Source organism: Oreochromis aureus, linkage group 11 (assembly GCF_013358895.1).
Source record: "Oreochromis aureus strain Israel breed Guangdong linkage group 11, ZZ_aureus, whole genome shotgun sequence".
Taxonomy (NCBI): domain Eukaryota; kingdom Metazoa; phylum Chordata; class Actinopteri; order Cichliformes; family Cichlidae; genus Oreochromis; species Oreochromis aureus.
In genome coordinates, this window is record NC_052952.1 from 33,876,992 (window position 1) to 33,895,148 (window position 18,157).

The window sequence follows — 18,157 nt, forward strand, 5'->3', positions numbered from 1 at the left end:
ACACACAACTTCCTACGGGTGATAGGATCAACATAAAATAATTGATCATTGGACTCCAACCGAGGACCTCCTTGCTGTGAGGTGACAGTGCTAACCACCACACTACAGTGCTGCATGCAGTTATACGATATTACACGATATTATTACATATTTTTGTGTGCAGTCGAGCTGTTTAAAGCAGCTTTTGTGAGGAATACAGTGTCTGTGCATGAGCTAAATATGGGCTGAGAATTCAAATAATGTGGAGCATTACTTATTAACACCAGCCAAGCTGCTCCAAAAATTGTTAGCAGCCATGGTTTTTGGCTCCATTAGACACTGGCAGGTAACCAACCATGATGCTTTCTGTTGTTCAGATGTAGCCTGGCTGGGAAAATATTCAAATGGATAAAAATAGTAACATTTTAGAACAAGAGGCATTCAAAAAGTCTCTTGAACACTAGTTATAAAACTGATGCAAATGCCCCTGCTGGTAAATTTTAACTGACCACAGCATGTACTCACTTTTTTCACAGCATACTTCATTTCAGCAAAAACATGTGTTGTTTTTGCTTCTTCTTTTTTTTTTTTAAAGGTTTCTGATATAAAAACCTGCTCCAGCACCATTATGGGTGGCAGTTAATCAGCATCACTGCCAACACATTAAACACCTTGTGGTATTTTTGAGCTTCAAAATAACCAACAGACCAGGTTTCACCTTTTCAAGGTCGTCCCTCCCTAATATCAAACTGGGTACCAGTGGAATCGGAGATGACCGTCTTAACATGAACCAGTTGTTGGTTTTCACTGAGATTTTAATATGAATAACTGCTGCCACCTGCTGGAGCAATTTCTTTGTTATTAATGCTGAGCTTCTAAATGTCAGAATATATTAGTAGAAAGAAACCGCTATCTAACTTTATAGTTCATAGCCCACATGGGGCCATTAATCTTGTCATGCTGTCACACAAATATGCTCTTAACCTGTCCATTACCCAAACCAGCAATGCTCTTAAAACATGAAGCCACACTGTTGCTCACCGATTGTCGCATCTCTTAACAAACTAAAATAATAAAATATTTATTAATAAAATTAATATTTATAAATATTTATATTAATAATAATTAATAAAATAAAGCTTTCCCAAAGCTTTTTGGTTTGTCTGATCAACTTTATCCATATGCAGTTATTGCAGCTGTGTAGCTAACAAGCTTCAAAGCAAAACTCCCACAACTCACATTTGTTCTACAGAAGTTATTTTTAATAAACACCTGTCAAATGAAAGGTTTGCTTCTGAGAGGCAGCATGTGAATCCTCTTCAGAAAACAACCAAGACAATTAACTGGAATGAGAGATAACATGTTATTTTCTTAAAAATAAAAATAAAAAGCAAAAAGGGCAACTGGGAGGGGGGAAAGGAGATCAAACAGCAGAAATACATTAGTTTGTGCAACAGCAAATACGGCTGAATTATATACAAGCATATCTTTACTGAACATTCATCAACAGCTTCAACTATGCATGTACAATGAGGGCTCTCCTATCAGTTTACAGGAAACGTGTTGTTTTCAGCTTCAGTTTAATCAGTCGTCACTATTTGTTCCAGTCAGCGCTGAGCAGCCAGTGTTTTCAAGTGCTACAGAGGTCTGCAAGAAATGGTAATGCAATACTTCAGATGTTCAGGAAATTAATATGGAAATTAGAAACTGTAACATGATAACATTCAGCAGCTTGCTTTCAGCTCAGAAATAGACGCACACTCGAGTTACTGTTTGATGTAATGAAGAATGAAAACGTCAAAGTTGTAAGAAATGAGTTCAGCTAGAGACGTGTTTATAAGACTTGTCGGCCTTAAAATAGCTGGTGGCTTTTTAGGAGAACAGTGCAGCCACAAAACTGTACAAACTGAATGAATATCTATCTTAGCTGCTAAACTTTGTATTTATAGTACATTAAACTGTTACTCTATACTGTACTAAAACAGACTGCAGCATAAATGTTATTGTTAAACTGAGAACTTATGTAAACATAACAGAGAAATCTAAATCTCAAACTTTAAATTCTGACCTGAATATGGACGATCCCATAGGCATGCTTTTAAACGCAGCTCAGAGGCTGCCAGATCTGTGAACATAGTATTGGATTTCTCCAAATATTGTAACTATTATGAACAATCATTAAGGCTGAGTCCAGGGGTTCATCTAAAATTATGTTAGAAAAGCAAGGCTTGAGACCAAAAGGTTGCTGGTTTCAATTCCAGTAACATCTGAGGAAATGTGGGTGGGAGGAGAAAAAAAAAATAAAATATGACACTCTTCCATTCCTTCACCAAAAAGGAGACAGTGTAAGGCCAGCCAAACAGATTTTTCAGTCAGGCCCGTCTTTCCACATCAATTTTTTAAATTATTACTCCACCTCCCTCTTCAGGGATCCCCATAAAAATCTTCTTTATAAAAGAAACATAAATTTGTACAAGTATTTACAAAGGGAAGGAAGGGGAGAACAAGGCATTTAGTGTTTGGGTTCTACAACAATCCACAAAGACATTGTTCCACATCCCCCAATCCAACATTCAAAACATTACAGGATTACAGGAGTCCATTTGGAGTGTTTTTGTTGTAGTGTTCAATCTCAGCCAACTATCGCTTCAGGGTGTGATGTGTCCTGGGCCAGCCCAAGTCCCTGAGATATTAGCGTTTCACTTCTTAGTTTTTTGCTAACAATCTCAACTCGAGTCTGAATCACTGCTGTCTGAGGAAGAGGATGAGGATGAGGAAGAGGATGAGTCTGAGCTGGAGCTGCTTCCACTGAGGCGTGATGGCTGGGCATGAGTCTCCACTGCACTCGGCTTTTCTACTGAAGACAAAATGGCAAAGAGAACAATGTTTAATGGATGCACCTGTGCTTAGGCAAAAAGGAAGAAAGCCCTGAAGTCTTTGTCTCAGCTTCTTTGGCAACACAGCCCATATGTGCAAAACCTCACAAATTTCATCAGGTTTTTACAGACAGTCTAGTGATGGAAAGTGCGAACCACTGGAACCAAAGTTTCCTAAAACAAAAGAACAGCCCATTTATAGCCAGATGTGATATAATGGCCAGGGGATAACATGTAAACAGAAGTTAAAGCTGTAACGCAAATACAGGCAGGGAAGAAAGATGGATAAACTCCAGGGGCCCGATGCATAAAACTCTAGATTCACAACTTAATCTGTGTAAACACAGAAATAGTACCAACTTTCCATCTAAAGCCAGCTGTACATAATGTCCTCTTTTGCAAATCAAAAGAGGAAAAAAAACCTTAAGATGTACAGCCTTAAATATAGTCTAAACGTCACCATAATAGGCTTGAATCGCTCTAGAAAGTGTGTGCACATGGTTTAAAAGGTATGTTTTAGCTCAACACTTTCTAAGTTCCTGCTTGTGTGGGGGTACAGGCGCACACATGTCTAATAATGTGCATCCCGCTTCAGCACACAATCATGGTGTTTAAATACTTTGCCATTTTTCTCGCTCATTCTGATCTGCGCTCCCGGTTTAATCCCTCCCTGCTACTAATGCATTTGCAGGCCGATGAATGTTCTTACTCTTCATACAATCTTTAAGCAGCAGGAAAGAAGAAGATACTTTAATGAAATTCAATTGTATTTATATAGCGCCAAATCAGTTGCCTGTTATTGTAAGGTTAAGACCATAAAAATAATACAAAGAAAACGGGTGTTCCTCAAATAAAAGTCCATTATGGTATGCAGATAACCTTCACACACGAGGCGTTGCATATTACTATGATGGCTTACTGTAGATTTACACAACCAAAAGAGATTTACATCTCAGGGGGATTTTTTCTGTAGTTTGTTACTAAATATAGCATTATATGAATAGACTGTCTGTCCCAACTACACAAACTGAACTACAAGTCAAATCCAACAGTTCTGTCTCTCCCAATTTAGAATCACTATTTAACCTAACATGCATGTCTGGAGTACTTGAGGGAACTCGCACAGGGAGCAAAGGCCAACTCTACACTTGAAACGCTGTGCCATCTTCGCTGAATTATTGAAGTGCACAGTATTTGAGTAACTTAGAGAAACTGTGAGTTGCTCTGAAAACCAGACATTTTTGCATCCACACAGAAATGTGATGATGTGAGAGCTCACCTTTAGGTTTCGTGGGTTTCTTGACTGAATTGAGTTGTCCGCTGACATCTTGCAGCCTCCTCTCCAGCTCCCTCCTCTTCTCCAAGGTCAGCTCCTCTTTAGACTTGCCAATGCTGCCTTTCTTTGCTGCTGCAATATAAGATGATAAAAAGGTTGTTACAGAGGTGGGGACCATACAGTGGTAAGTATACTGTGTCACACCACTAATAAGTCAGTACTGAGTACTTTTAAGTTAAACAGAAATTAAATTTCTTGCTCTCTTTACTAATTTTAAGTAGCAGCTTAGTAGTGCTCTGGTAATAAGTCAGTGCTACGCTGAGCTCTGCAGTCATATCTACATGCTCTAGTTGTGCCCAGTCACCAGGGGGAGCATCAAATATTTGGAGAAAACATCAACTTTAGTTACTTCTATTCACTTTGTTGGTGCTTTAGCTTAGCATCTGCTGCAGAGAGAAGTTATAACATACAAAGAAATGCTTTGTAGTGAAATTAAGACTTGCAGTCTCAAGTCTGTCTCCATAGACTCTGGCCTTTCCCAGTCAAGGTTTCATTCTGTGTAGCCAAAGAACTAATCAAATACACCAATGCAGAACTTAATGTCAAGAGGAAACCTAGCCTCTGTCACTGACAGACATGAAGGAGGGCGCTAGATAGAAAGATTTGAGTGCAACACCAAGGTGACGTGGTTAAACTGGTTAAACGAAACCACATGCCTGTCAGATAGGCGTAATCCTCTGCTACATTTTTATTTCTCTTGTCAGTCCAGTCAGGGAAATATTACACACCATTGTCATGAAAACCAGATATTTTTGTGCAGGAAAACTGTTATTTTTCCTGCATTAAAACTAGTATACCACCGTTTCCACGTCCAAACTTACATGGCACTGATTAAGGTTCTTAATTTTTTATTTATTTATTTTAAATATACATTATTTTTTTCTATACATCTACTTATGTATCGTTTGTTGTTTAGCACAAACCACTATGAACGTTCCTGTTAGCTCTTTACAGATGTTGGATGCTGTTTATCATGGAGCACTGAGATTCATCATAGGATGTAAAACTATTACTAACCATTGTACTTCATACTCTTTGGTTAACTGGCGTTCACTGTCCACCTGCAGAGTGTTGCATTGGTAGATTTTCATTCATATGTCAGTAATTTGTTTACTACCAGTGAATGTAACTTACTATGGGTGACATGAGCAGAGTATCTAAAGCCTCCGCTCACAAGCTTTTAGTACATTCACTGTTCCTTCAGTACACACAGAGGTTGGGAAAAAGGCATTTTCTTACAATGATCCTTATACTTGGAACAAATTACAACACGATCTGAAGCCATGCAACTTAACTGAAGGGTTTTAAATAAATTCCAAGGATAGTGGAGAAACCATCACTGGATGGCTGTTCCTGTTCTTATGTTTTATTGCTACCGTTTTTTTATTGTTTTTTTTAAGTTGTATTTCTCCAGTTAATTGGTTCCATCAAGTGTAATGACTATAGTGTTTTTTAATGTGCTGTAGTATTGTACGGCTATCTAAAACAGGTCACTCTTGAAAATGAGACCCTGTGTCTTGATGAGATATATCTGTTTAAATAAAGGTGGAGAGGAAAAAAACAAACAAACAAAACAAAACAAAAAAAAAAAAAAAAAAAAAAAAACACAACTGCTAGGTTCTTGTTTTTGATGTCAAATAAATGTAATACTAATTGCAAACTTGTTTAGTTACAGCAGTACAATACATACTTTAGAAATGCAAAGGCAGAAAGTGTCCACTCAGCCTTGTAAAGCCTCTTTCCAAGAATTTGATTATATCAACTGTGAGAGCAGCTATACTGTTAACTTTCAGGAATCAGGTTGTTTGACTTTGGGAACTGAAGGGGCATTTGGGCCTAGACGTGGCTATCAGCCCTTAACAAGAATATACAATTGCCCCCCTGTGTGGCTGCATGAGTCAAAACTACTGATTCTTTCTTCATCATCGACTTTACTCTCCAAGTTTAACAGTCTATTTTTTCCTACATGCTAAGATGTACTTAGCCATTACAGACTTTAACATATGCCACATGTTAAGTACTGATAGTATGTTCTGACACTCAATAACTTGTCAATTACAAAAACATCCAAGATATTACTAAATAGGAATATGCTAGCGTCATCTTGGTGGTCATTTGGTCTTGGTGGTTATCTTTCCTCATGTTGTGCTTTTCCATGTATACCTCTCTGACCCGTCTTCCCCCATGTGATGTTTTTGTGTAATGTATGTATGGTCGGAGGGTAAGATGGCGCCGCCATTGCGTGCAATAGGTCGGCAGCCTTAACATGAAATTTCCCCTTGTGGGACTATCCATCCATCCATCTTCATCCGCTTTATCCGAGGCCGGGTCGCGGGGGCAGCAGCCTAAGCAGAGAAGCCCAGACCTCCCTCTCCCCAGCCACCTCCTCCAGCTTATCCGGGGGAACACCAAGGCGTTCCCAGGCCAGCCGAGAGATATAATCTCTCCAGCGTGTCCTGGGTCTGCCCCGGGGCCTCCTCCCGGTGGGATGTCAGATGCCCGAACCACCTCAACTAGCTCCTTTCGATGTGGAGGAGCAGCGGCTCTACTCTGAGCCCCTCCCGGATGGCCGGGACTAATAAAGGTATATCAAATCAAATCAATTTTATCTACCTTGTTCAGCATACGGCTTACGGGGCTTCTTCCTCAGACATGTCATCACGTAGCGCTCGAGCTCTTTCAGTGTGGATGGTTTGAGTGTTTCAAAGTCAATCTCAATCTCCTCAGGGTTGGTGTCCCTCAGTGAGGGCTCCCTGGACTGTATGATGTGGACCACACGACCCAGCTTCTCGCCTGGTAACTTGTTGATGTCGAGGCTTAGCTGGCGCTTCTCATCGTATGACATGGGCACGATCTCTTCCTCTTCCTCCGAGTCATAGTGTGGTAACATAGAAGTGGCAAGTGGAGGGTAGAAAGGCTTCTTTGAAGTCCTGAAATAACAGGAGAAGAGCACAGCTATCAGCTGTTTTACATTCAAAGCATTTAACTGGTTGAACAGTAAAACTATTTGTGTCACTAAACCTCAAAAAGGAAGGATAATGAAGATGAGATCAAGTTATTTAAAAAAAAAAAAAAAAAAAAAAAAAAAAAACAAAAACAAGGGGGGGTTCACTATTTATACTAACTTGCTGTTCTTGTTACTCTTCTTCCCCTGGCTTTTCTTGGCCTGGGAGCCACCAGCTTTGGCAGATTTGCTCTTCAACTTGCTGGGCATCTTCCATTCCTCAGAGCCTGCTCTGCTTCTGACTCCTCGATTTCGCTTCTCCAGCTTTTTCTTTTTCTTCTTCTCCTTTTTGTCCTTTTTCTCTTTTTTCTTCTTGGGCTTGACGATGGGGCCTTGGGAGAGAGCAGCTAGCTGCTCGTGCACGGCTCGGAGCTGAGAAAAATATACAAATCAAAGACGTTTTTGTTTCCACGTTTAGTGCAACAAAGACCCTCCAATACCTCAATAGTAGCTACTCAATATCTTACTTGTGTGCACACCTGGTCCTGTAATTCAGCCAAGCGATGTGCTCGCTCCTCCTCACTGTCTGAGCTTGGGCTGCTCTCACTCTCCTCACTCTCGCTGCTAGGCTCACTCTCAGAGGTGGAGGAAGAGGATGAGGATGAGGAGGAGGAAGATGATGAAGAGGATGTTTGATGCCCACTCATGGACATGGCTGTGTGCTCCATGTGTGGTTCATCTGGCATCTTGGCGAAACGGAACTCAAAGACATCCTGAGGCATGAAAAAAAATAAAAAACAAAAATAAGTTAGATGGTAAGAAAGGAGGAAAGGAGTAATAAAGTAGCAAATATAACTGAAAAGGCCTGTGTGAGGGCACCTGGTCCGTGTAACTGCTGCTCACCTGTAGTTTCCGTGCCATCCCCACAACATCGTGATCAGGTGGATTGTACTTGTAGCAGTTGGAGAACATCAGTCTTACATCACTGGCAAACTGTTGAGCATCTCTGTACTCACGACAGTCCATCTTCCTCTGATTGGAAAAAAAACAGGAAATGGACATTTTTATTAGATTTTAATAGAAGATTTTTTTCTTATTTCCCTCACTGCATTTTACATTCACATTTAAAATTCTTCCCCATTCTTCCTTCTGTGTTTTAAATTTTCAACATGTTATGTTTAGTAAAAAGAAATATTACTATTATAGTACAGCGAGCACACTTTCACGCATTTAAAGTCACCTTGATGGTACTGAGGTCCATAGGACACTTGATGATATCGTGATAGTCATGAAGTCCGAGTGCAGCTGCATCCACAGGTGTGTAGAAAGGCCATGCATACGCAGCATGTTTCTTTGATAACATGTCCTTCAGCAGCCCACTGCAGTACCTCAGCTGCGGGCTGAGTTTTCCCTTCCTTGAGGGCTGAGGCTGAACAGAATCGGGCAAGTCCTTCTTGGGGGGTTTGATGGGGCGTCCGCTGCCAACTCTGCGTCCAGTGCCAGCCATCATTGGCTGCAGCAGGACAGGACCTCCAGGACTCCTGACAAGCCCAATCCCAGGTGGGGTCTCCAAGCTTATGCTGCCCATTGAGGAGACTGTGTGCATGGACGTGTCATGGATTTGACCACCGTGTCCCCCTTTCCCCAAACCCACCATGTGCGGCGTTCCTGACATGCCCACAGTAGTGAAGCCCATGGTAGAGGGTGTAGTGGTATCTGCTTTACGTTTTACACCTTTCTTCTATAGAAAGAAAAAGTTGGAAATTGTTGTGATCACTTTATTGTGGCTTTGTTACACAGCTTATAATCCCCACAACTGAACAACTGAAATACTAAATTTTAAAAAAAAAAGAAAAAAAAGAAAAAAAAAAGGAAGGTTTATTTTTACATTTAGCACTGTTAAAAAGGAACTTCAGTGTTTCAACATCGATTTTGCATGCTAAACTCTAGATATGCAAATTATTCTAATCAGCATTCTGTCTTACATACCTTCGTTGTGGGCTGTGTAGGAGGCAAACCCATAATGTTAGCTGGTGGCAGGCTTTTAGTTAGCACAGTCTGGGGAGAGTTGGCCAGCATGGAATCCCCCGTGTCTGAGGACGAGGGGGAGTAGGCTGACTGGGATACTGCTGGCACCTGCTGAGCCCTTGACGCTGGTAGATAAAGAATATTAAATTTAAGAGTTGCAATTCAGCTACACAACACCACCACTTCAATCATAAATGTTGCTTTCATAATACCTTCCTGCAAATAAATAAATACATCTTAACATCTGTAATTGCCAAAATACGGCTCATACAAATTCGCATATCTAAAACAAAATGCTCTAGTTTTTAGCAGTAAATTGGAATAAAGAAAATATGAAACTGTATCAAGACTTTCACACTTGCAGGTAGAAATGGGAATTTTGGATAAGAATTTAGTGATTCTGGTTCCACTGTCGATATAACTTAATGATTCCTTAGCAATTTTCTGATCAATTCTGGGTTCTCACAAGCTTGGCTCTGAAAGTACCACCATCGCTAAGCAGCATATCAAAGACATTACATTTGTGCAAATTAATTGTACGTTGTGTGGTCAAATGTTTGCACTTGTTGGATGTATTTCGCCTCTTTGTTGTGATCAATGTTGGGTCATTACTCAAAAAAAGTAATGTATTACACATATTACACGGAACACTTTTATTAAAAGTAATGACTAAGTTACCTAAATTACTCAGAGGAAGTAATTCATTATGCTACTCATAACATTACTTTCATCCTACTCTGTAAAATGACCCTAAACGCACCATCTCATAATTACCATATAAACCTGAGGCTACGGTCACTCACGCCAGCATATCTGCAGTAAACTGCCCAGCTATTCTCCTCCTCCGACAACTGAAATCATCTAATTGTAGAGCAAGTAGAAGAACTGATAAGTGGGATCAAAAGTCAAGCAGACTAGCGATTCTGAAGAACTCTACTACCAGGAACCAGTTCTAAATTTCCATCCCAACTTACCAGAAGATTTACGACCTCTTCCCCTGCTGTTTTTGTTCCGAGGAGCTGGAGGAGGAAGTTCAACTTCTTCTTCGGGCATCTGGGCCACCTTCTGAAGAAAAATCTTCTCTAGGGATTGGGCCATCAGCACAATGTCATCTGTTGGCTAACCAAATAAATAAAAAAAAAAAGTGACACATGAGCACAAATAAAATATAAGACGTACTATTGTTTGCATAAATTTCATTTCAGTTTAACAATAAAGGTTTTGTATTTTTTGTGCATTTGTTAACAGACTGACAGGAACATTAATACAATTTTAAAATCATCCCTTTGGACTGTTATGTGTAAATAAATCAAACAGATAACTGCAGATTCTTGAAAAGAATTTCCTAAGATTAATGCTTACATTTCATAAATAATAATATAAACTAAATCACTGTTAAACAACCTACATAAACATACATAACATAAAGATGTTAACTTCATATGGTTATCTATGAGACGACTTGATGCAAAATGTAAGTTTGTATAATCACTGAAATAATCTGTTACACACAAGACATTGCTTAATTTATATATCTAGGTTGATTTGAGTCTGCTTTGCAAAATTATTTACATGTAACACATTTCTGCAGTCATTACGCCTTTTGTCTTTCACTTTAAATTTTTCCCTTGCTTCCCTTAAGTTATGCTGAGGAGCACATGTAGTACATGTTCTCTTGCTATAAAGGATAGCAAAGAAATCACAGGACATTTTGTGTAAAGTTAAGGGAAATGGTTAAGGGTTTAAAAAAAAAAAAAAAAAAAAAAAAGCGCCTCTAAAATGTCTGTGCCTCTGCTTGGATCATTAACAAAAATACACACAACTTTCATCAAGTCATTTTAAAGACACCAAATCTTGCTAGATTTCCCCACTGGTTTGCTAGAAATCATTAAACACTGTACTTTAACACTTATTTTTTCACTCTGAGCTGACATAACACAGTTCTACGCCTGCTCAGTGTAAGATCAGTGTGTTATTAAATGCAATCCAAAGGGAATGCTAGCTTGTGAAAAAGGAACAAATCAATTAAAATGGAACAAATAGCATGTATAAAAATGTGTTTTTTTACCTTTTGACCTACCTTGTTGTAGATGTAGCAGTTGGTGAACATTGTGTTGAAGTCCTGGATACACTCACTTGCACTACGGTAGAAGTTATTTTCCAAGCGTTTCTTAATGGTCCCCATGTCCATGGGTTGTTTGATAATTTTATGGTAATCCTTGGAAAAAGAAAAAAAAAGAAAAAAATATTTTTTTAAATTAATAACTTTTTAATTTCACAATTTATGGCTCTACAGAAACACCAATCCTACTTGTTTACTTGTTAAAGTGTGGATACCTTTTCAAAAAATGGTCCCAAGATGTTAAAAATATGTTTAAAAAAAAAAAACAACCCAAAAAACAAAAACTGAAATACAATCATCTATTAACAAACCAGAAAGGATTATTTATAATAGCCAAAAAATAATACAGAATATTGGATATTTCTCTCAGCATCTGGAAGTAGACACATTCAAAATCAGAGTGGTTTATCAAAGCACTTGGATTCAACCCACCGGCAGGTTAAGCTTGTAGGCATCCACAGGCTCCTGAAAAGGCCAGGCAAAGTGGTGCCTCCAAAGAGACTTCATCAGGGTCTTCTGGAGGTACTGCAGCTGGTTTGTCATGCGGCCTGGTCGGGTGGGATCCTTCACTGGGGGCTGTGGAGGGGCAGGGGGACCCTGGGGCATTGTGTGGGGTAGGGAGGGGCTCTCAAAGTCCTCGTACAGCAGGGAGGGCTTACGAATGCGTTTGCCCGAGCTTGTGTGTTGGTCCATCATACCACCGGACAACCCAACCAGAGAGCTGAAGTGAGGAAGATTTAAAAGCACAAGATGGAGAAGAATTAACGACAATGATTTCCAAAAAAACAAACAAAAAAACAAACAAAAAAAAGACTGCATTCACATCACTAGGAAAAGAAGTAAAGAAATGCTACCTCAATACCTCATGTGGAAAAAGCTGGCTGGCTGCAAATAAACTTTTAAGGTAGGAGTGGAGAAAGACAAAAAAGGAGAAAAAAGGAGAAAAAAGAACAAAGAACAAAGACCCCCCCCCTCCAATGGTTATCTAGGAAACCAGGATTTCATCAATAGGTTAGGTTGGATAATCTTCAGAAGTTTGGCAGTCATTATCCAAACTCTTCTGAGTTCAGTTTCTTTGAACATTATGTTTTGACCGTTTCACTTTATCAACTTATGACAGAGAATCTACTAAAAAGTATAAGAGTGGTACTTAGCTAGATAAATCTTATAAACAATAACCTGAAAGACAAACAACAGTGACACACTAGATAAGTACTTATAAACATGATTATCTTTTCCAGATAAAATGTTTCCTCTGGTTTTCCCCACACACAAAGGAATAAATGGAGGATACACCAATCAATGCCTTACACAAGCATTGTGGTCTCCCCTGGAGATGCACCATAATAAACAGGGCAGAGAACAAATTCCCCCATGAGCCTTAAGAGAGTTAATTAAAAAGAAAGCAATCTTTTGGAGATATCAGCATCTCTGCAAGTTATGATCTCCAGTTTGGCTGTAGTCCAACAACACCATGTTCCACAAAGAGCACTTTTCAATGCACCGTGAGATGACAGAGGTCGCCTAGTTCATGTAGTTAAAGGACACAGAAAGTCGGTCCTTTCTCACCTCCATCTGAGCACCACAGCTTAATACACACATGCCCTACTGACACACAAACAATGGCTAAGCCTATGAGCTGGTTTTCTACATCAAACAGAATACCAGCAGCACAACTACTAAACAGCATTAAGGGTGCCGAAAAAAAGGAATTTGCCGAGTAGTAAACATAAGAACTTTTCTATTTCCAGGCAAATGTTTTTAAGCTCTACTTACTTTAGTGGTTTGAAGCATTTAACAATTAAATGGGGAAAAAAATCATCCAAATATACATCCAATAAACACACAGAGAGAACAAAAACATTTCCTGGTGATTTCTTTATATTCAATTTTGATCCAACTTGGTTACTGTGTGCATAATGAATTCCTAATCTTAAGATATTTTTAAACAAACTCTAAGTTAACTCTGTTTACATCACAAAGGTTAATCCTCCATCACCCCCCATTTTTCTCCAAATGAGTTATGAACACAAGATTATGTAAAAGAAAATATAACTAGAGTCGCTAAATTTGTGCAAAAACGCAAACACCGTTTAATTATCAACTTGGCTCCATGCGACTATTATGGCTTTAGTGTTTGAACCTGCATTTAACCAGCTTCTGTTTTTACTAAACAGAGACAAATTTCCCATAGCGTAGGCTAAACAACCCGTCTTTATTATTTAGTCAAACTGATCAAAGACTCTCAGTCCACCAGCTGCTGATCGCGTGGTTGGACGCCCCGCCCTCGCTGTTTGTAAACACAACTTCACAACTACAGAAGCCAATAACTGACGGGCATATGGGGTCCAAAAAGACACAAACGCCACATTTATTAAACAGCAATGCTCTGAAAAGAATTTAAAAAAAAAAATCTGATAAAACCCTCGGGCCATCAGGCAATTTCAGCCATTTTGCCACAGTCTCAGGGCGTTTGTTCACCAGCACAGAAGCTGCGAGCTGGAAGCTAAGCTTGCGAGCTAGCGGCGACAGACTGCAACAGCGCTTTATAAATATAACAATACACCTGGGACTGCCAAGTTGCAGTTAAGCAGAGGTTGTGTCTGTGGGGGGGAGAGGGGAACAGTGGACCGGTTATTTATAACTAGTTTTCTTATGTGATATTGTTTTACATTAGCGACAGCAGGTTGCATGAGCAATGAATGACACGACAGACAGACAGCCAGCCGGCGGGGAGCACCCGGCTGACCTAGCCGATGGAGATGCAGCTGTCGTTTGCCTGCTAATTAGAAGCTAAACGCTAAAGAAAACGGGATAGAGGCTCCACAAAACCAGTGTGCAAATATTAAGATTCAGAGGACTTCAGAAATATGTGCAGAGTTGATAGTCTGCTGTGAAAGCTAGCGTAATCGGGCTGTATCATAAGACTGGCTGACGAGCTAGCGCTGTTTTGCTACTCGGAGGCTAACGGTAACATCACCGTAGCAACAATATGGTTTTTATTATATAATTCCCATCCTCACGCGGACTACAAAGCCCAGCAAATGTCGTCAGTTTGACCCGAAACACTGCGGACATTACCTGTCGTGAAGTGGGTTGACGGCGGCTTCCATTGGGATGAGGGCGGAGTGTTGTTACGATCCAATTTTTCGCCGCTGTTGACGCTGCACTTCCACTAAACGCTAAGCGACCAACTCCGCAATGAAATGGCGACTAAGCGCTTCCGCTTGACCCTATATAAACCCCTCTCGTGGCAGTGCCGCGTCGTTCCTGTCACGTGGACGATGATTCTGCGCTATAATTGGCTGTAAGCAGGTGTCAGTCAAACAGAGCAGTCTGTACATCTTGTACTCTGAAAATATTGTATGTTTCTGATTTTTTATACAGTAATGAGCTATCTGGCGTCGCACTGCGTTAATAATTGCTGTAATTTTCAGGCTAACGCCTCTCTGTCTATAAGGATTAGTATGTTTTGTCCTCAAGAGAGTTTGGATTGTCATGCAGGTGATCTCCGTTTTATTAAACCCACTGCGGAATACCTGGGTAGCAACTGTAATTTTTTTTTGTGTGTGAGATGTTTCCATTTAAAGCGGCACATTCAGGAAATAACCCCCCCTCAGCTGCTTTGTGATTGATGCCCTCAAATAAACTAACCGCTATTAAGGAAGCTATGTTTAACAGTATCCTGCAGTCTAGATAGAGAGAGAGAGATAGATACATGTGCAGTTTTCAAAAATAAAATAAAATGAAAAAAATAAGAGGAGGCTGAGATTGTTGACAAGCAGTGGCAACAGGTTTCATTCGTCACTGCTGCACCATAGAGCACATTCTCCAACAGACTGATTAAATTCCGCTACCACAAGGACAGATACAATAAATCTTTTATGCCTCGTGCAGTATCTCCACAATGCAACACATCTGTATGGCGATGAATCATCTGTGCTTCAACAGTTTACACGACTTTCATTACACTATACACTGACTGTAAAGTTTTTACGTAAACGTAAAAGTATGCATTAGTAAGCATTTTTAATTAAGTTTTATTTTTGCTGTGTTAAAAAGATATTTAAATATATATTTTAAATGGAGATATTTTTCTTTAACATATTGTTATTATTACGTAATATTACTTACTTATTTGGGTTCATATTTGTTTTGCCATGTTGCATGCCGTTATATTGCCCTATAAGCCAAAATAATGGCATTTATGTTCTATAATTTTTAAGCTATTTTGCCATTTTTGTTGTCTTTAGCTAAATTTTCAAAACTTTTGGAGTAAAAAGGACAGACTGTTTACCTTTCTCTAACCTGAAGAGTTTTAACATATGCGGGCGCGGTTTATGTTATTTGTAACCAGTGTTGGGACTAACGCGTTATTAAGTAACGCGTTACAGTAACTACGTTATTATTGTGGTAACGAGCACGGTAACTAGTTATTATGCCAAAACCAGGAACGCGTTACTCGTTACTGGGATTTAGATAGGCTCGTTACACGTCGCTTGCGTGTGGTGGATATCGCGGCGCTTCCACAGATTCAGTAACATTAGCAAGTGGTGGAGGCCAGCAGGTGGATGAAGGAAAAGGGAGGCAAGAGGAGAGACCAAGCGCCGCCGGTCCGCGTGTCAGGTGAACTGAACTTCAGGTAAGAAGTTATGACCTGCAGTCTATCGGAGTCAGATATAAACCAAGTTTAGGTGGAGTTTATTTTCGGTATGCTGACATTTTCGTACTGCGTGCTAGCTAGCATGATGGAGTTTCTATACAGCTGGGTGGGTGCTATGTTACTGATGTTGAACTTTATTTTGTTCATACGGTTAATTATTAGAGTTGCCAACCGCCCCTAAAAACAGAATCGTCTGGTATTCAGAGAAAATATTACGCGTTTCGTACTGAGGTGAAAAGGAACACAGTTTGTCCCGGACTTCAGCTACAATGAAAAAGACACAAAGCTGAAGCTGCACAGCTGCCTCTTCTGTCATTCTCTCTCCTGTTTCTACTTCAATCACGAAACTGATGAATGATCAGCTGATCGGCTTTTCTCTCTTGTTTGTTTATCGCCCACTTTGCGCCAGAAAGAGGAAACCAGCGGATGTCGCGTTAAACAACAGCAGCACGTTTAAGCTTGATCAGCTGTTGTTAGAATTTATTTAATATTAATTTCTAGTATCAGCTGATGTTTGCTGGAGCCACAGCTGTAAAGCTGCTGGTCATGATATCGGTTTGGTTATCTGGTGAGAGGGAAACATGCAGATGAAACCAGGAGATGTCCTTACTGAATCATCAGAGTTGAACAGGTGATGGAGAAACAGGTTTACCTTTTAGGTGACATGAATGAGTTGAAGGGAAGTTATGAACTGTTTCTGAGACAAATAACACCAGGATCCTTTTCTACGTAGCTGACAGCTGGTAACTGTGCAGGGGCGGATCTAGCAAAGTGTTGCCAGGGGGCCAGGTAGGGCATTAACAGGGAAAGGGGGTGACAAGGAAATAGTTTTCTTTATTATTCTCATTTAAAATGTCTCGCTTTTAAAAAAAAAATTATCTGAGTCTTACAACAAACAATTGATAGATTGATACATATATACCATCAGAACAGTGTTCATCACTGTCACAACAGTGTTTATTTTCATTCAAAGGCTTTATGATTTTCCTATAATGGTGGTGGGCGGTCTCTAGTCAAAATGCCCGGGACGATTTTTTTTGTCCCAGTCCAGCTCTGTATGCAGCTCATCTGCAGCCTGGTGTTACCTACATCTTTCCTATTCAGAAGGCAGAATTTCCAAGTTCTGAGTACAATTGAAAGCACCACGACTGCAGTTTTTGTGTTGGATGTAAAAAGCAGGCTAGAATCATGGCGGCGGTCAACGACGGTCCAGGCGTGGGATTTCTCTCGTGGAAGTGTGCACATTATTTTTTCCTTTCTATTGGTAGGTGGCACAGTGCACTTGTGGCAAGTAAGCAAGCTAGAAGACTGGCAATCTTGCTGGGTATCCAGTTACGGAAGCAACACATTAACAAGAGAATTCTGAGTAAAACCAAAGTTACTTTCCCTAGTAACTAGTTACTCTGAAAGTAACGAGTAACTGAGTTACTTTTTTAGAGAAGTAACTAGTAATGTAACTAAGTTACTAATTTAAAGTAACTTACCCAACACTGTTTGTAACTGGGTAGACTTGGTCTGCAGTAGGAAGTCAACCATTAAAATCCGCATAGCATCATTACAAAGCTATGATTTGTTCATCTGACTAATAGTTGGTGAAACTGTTTTTAAACCTTATTGATCTGCACTCTAAGGCCAGAAACCTCCATCCAACAGAAAGACAGTAAACGTCGTTATGCAAAGGGTGCAAAACAAACCAGCAATCCGCTGTAACTGTCCTGTACACAGGGATGCTGAGTTCAGCTCTGAATCACCGATCAGTTATTGAAATAACCTGAAAATAGCATTTTTTCATCAGCTGCATTTTGTCATACAATCGCAGCCTTTTAATCAGTCCAAATTTACCTACAGCCTTACTGTGTCTAGCTATTGCTTGAAGTTCTGTTCTGTTGAATGATATGGTGGAAACCTACACTTTATTGCAGGGGTATTATAGATCCTGTATTTGCTAATGTTACACAGTGTAGTATGATGTGATGGCTAAAACAGGAAACAAGGCTATATATCTGATAGAAATTTTAATTTGGACTCACTTTGCACTGTTGAAGTGAAACATAAGATAATGCATTCATTCACAGTCACACACACAGGCCTGGATTTATTGTATTTTTTCATAATAAACTGTTCATAGGAGGATGGTGATAAACAAAAGTATCAAATTAACCAGATTTGTTGTTGGATTTGAAGTTTTCATCTTAAAACGGCCAACTGA

The 18,157-nt window shown here is 39.7% G+C and overlaps 1 protein-coding gene across 11 annotated transcripts; it reads right to left on the reverse strand.

The window, feature by feature from the left end:
* Window positions 1-1,219: 1,219 nt before the first annotated feature.
* On the reverse strand, window positions 1,220-14,524 carry brd2b (bromodomain containing 2b). Of its 11 annotated transcripts, none has more exons than XM_031728424.2 (12): window positions 14,367-14,524; window positions 11,718-12,006; window positions 11,244-11,381; window positions 10,138-10,282; window positions 9,125-9,288; window positions 8,376-8,876; window positions 8,039-8,167; window positions 7,675-7,908; window positions 7,317-7,567; window positions 6,805-7,121; window positions 4,135-4,260; window positions 1,220-2,833 (listed from the first exon to the last, which is right to left on the reverse strand). In XM_031728424.2, the coding sequence occupies exons 1-12, from the start codon at window positions 14,396-14,398 to the stop codon at window positions 2,706-2,708; spliced, it is 2,454 nt and encodes an 817-aa protein (XP_031584284.1). In that variant the 5' UTR covers window positions 14,399-14,524; the 3' UTR covers window positions 1,220-2,705. The 11 variants fall into 11 exon arrangements, with proteins under 11 accessions (XP_031584284.1, XP_031584282.1, XP_031584280.1 ...); XM_031728422.2 differs by having other exon boundaries at window positions 4,135-4,263; XM_031728420.2 differs by having other exon boundaries at window positions 1,220-2,836; window positions 11,232-11,381.
* Between the last annotated feature and the right edge of the window lie 3,633 nt (window positions 14,525-18,157).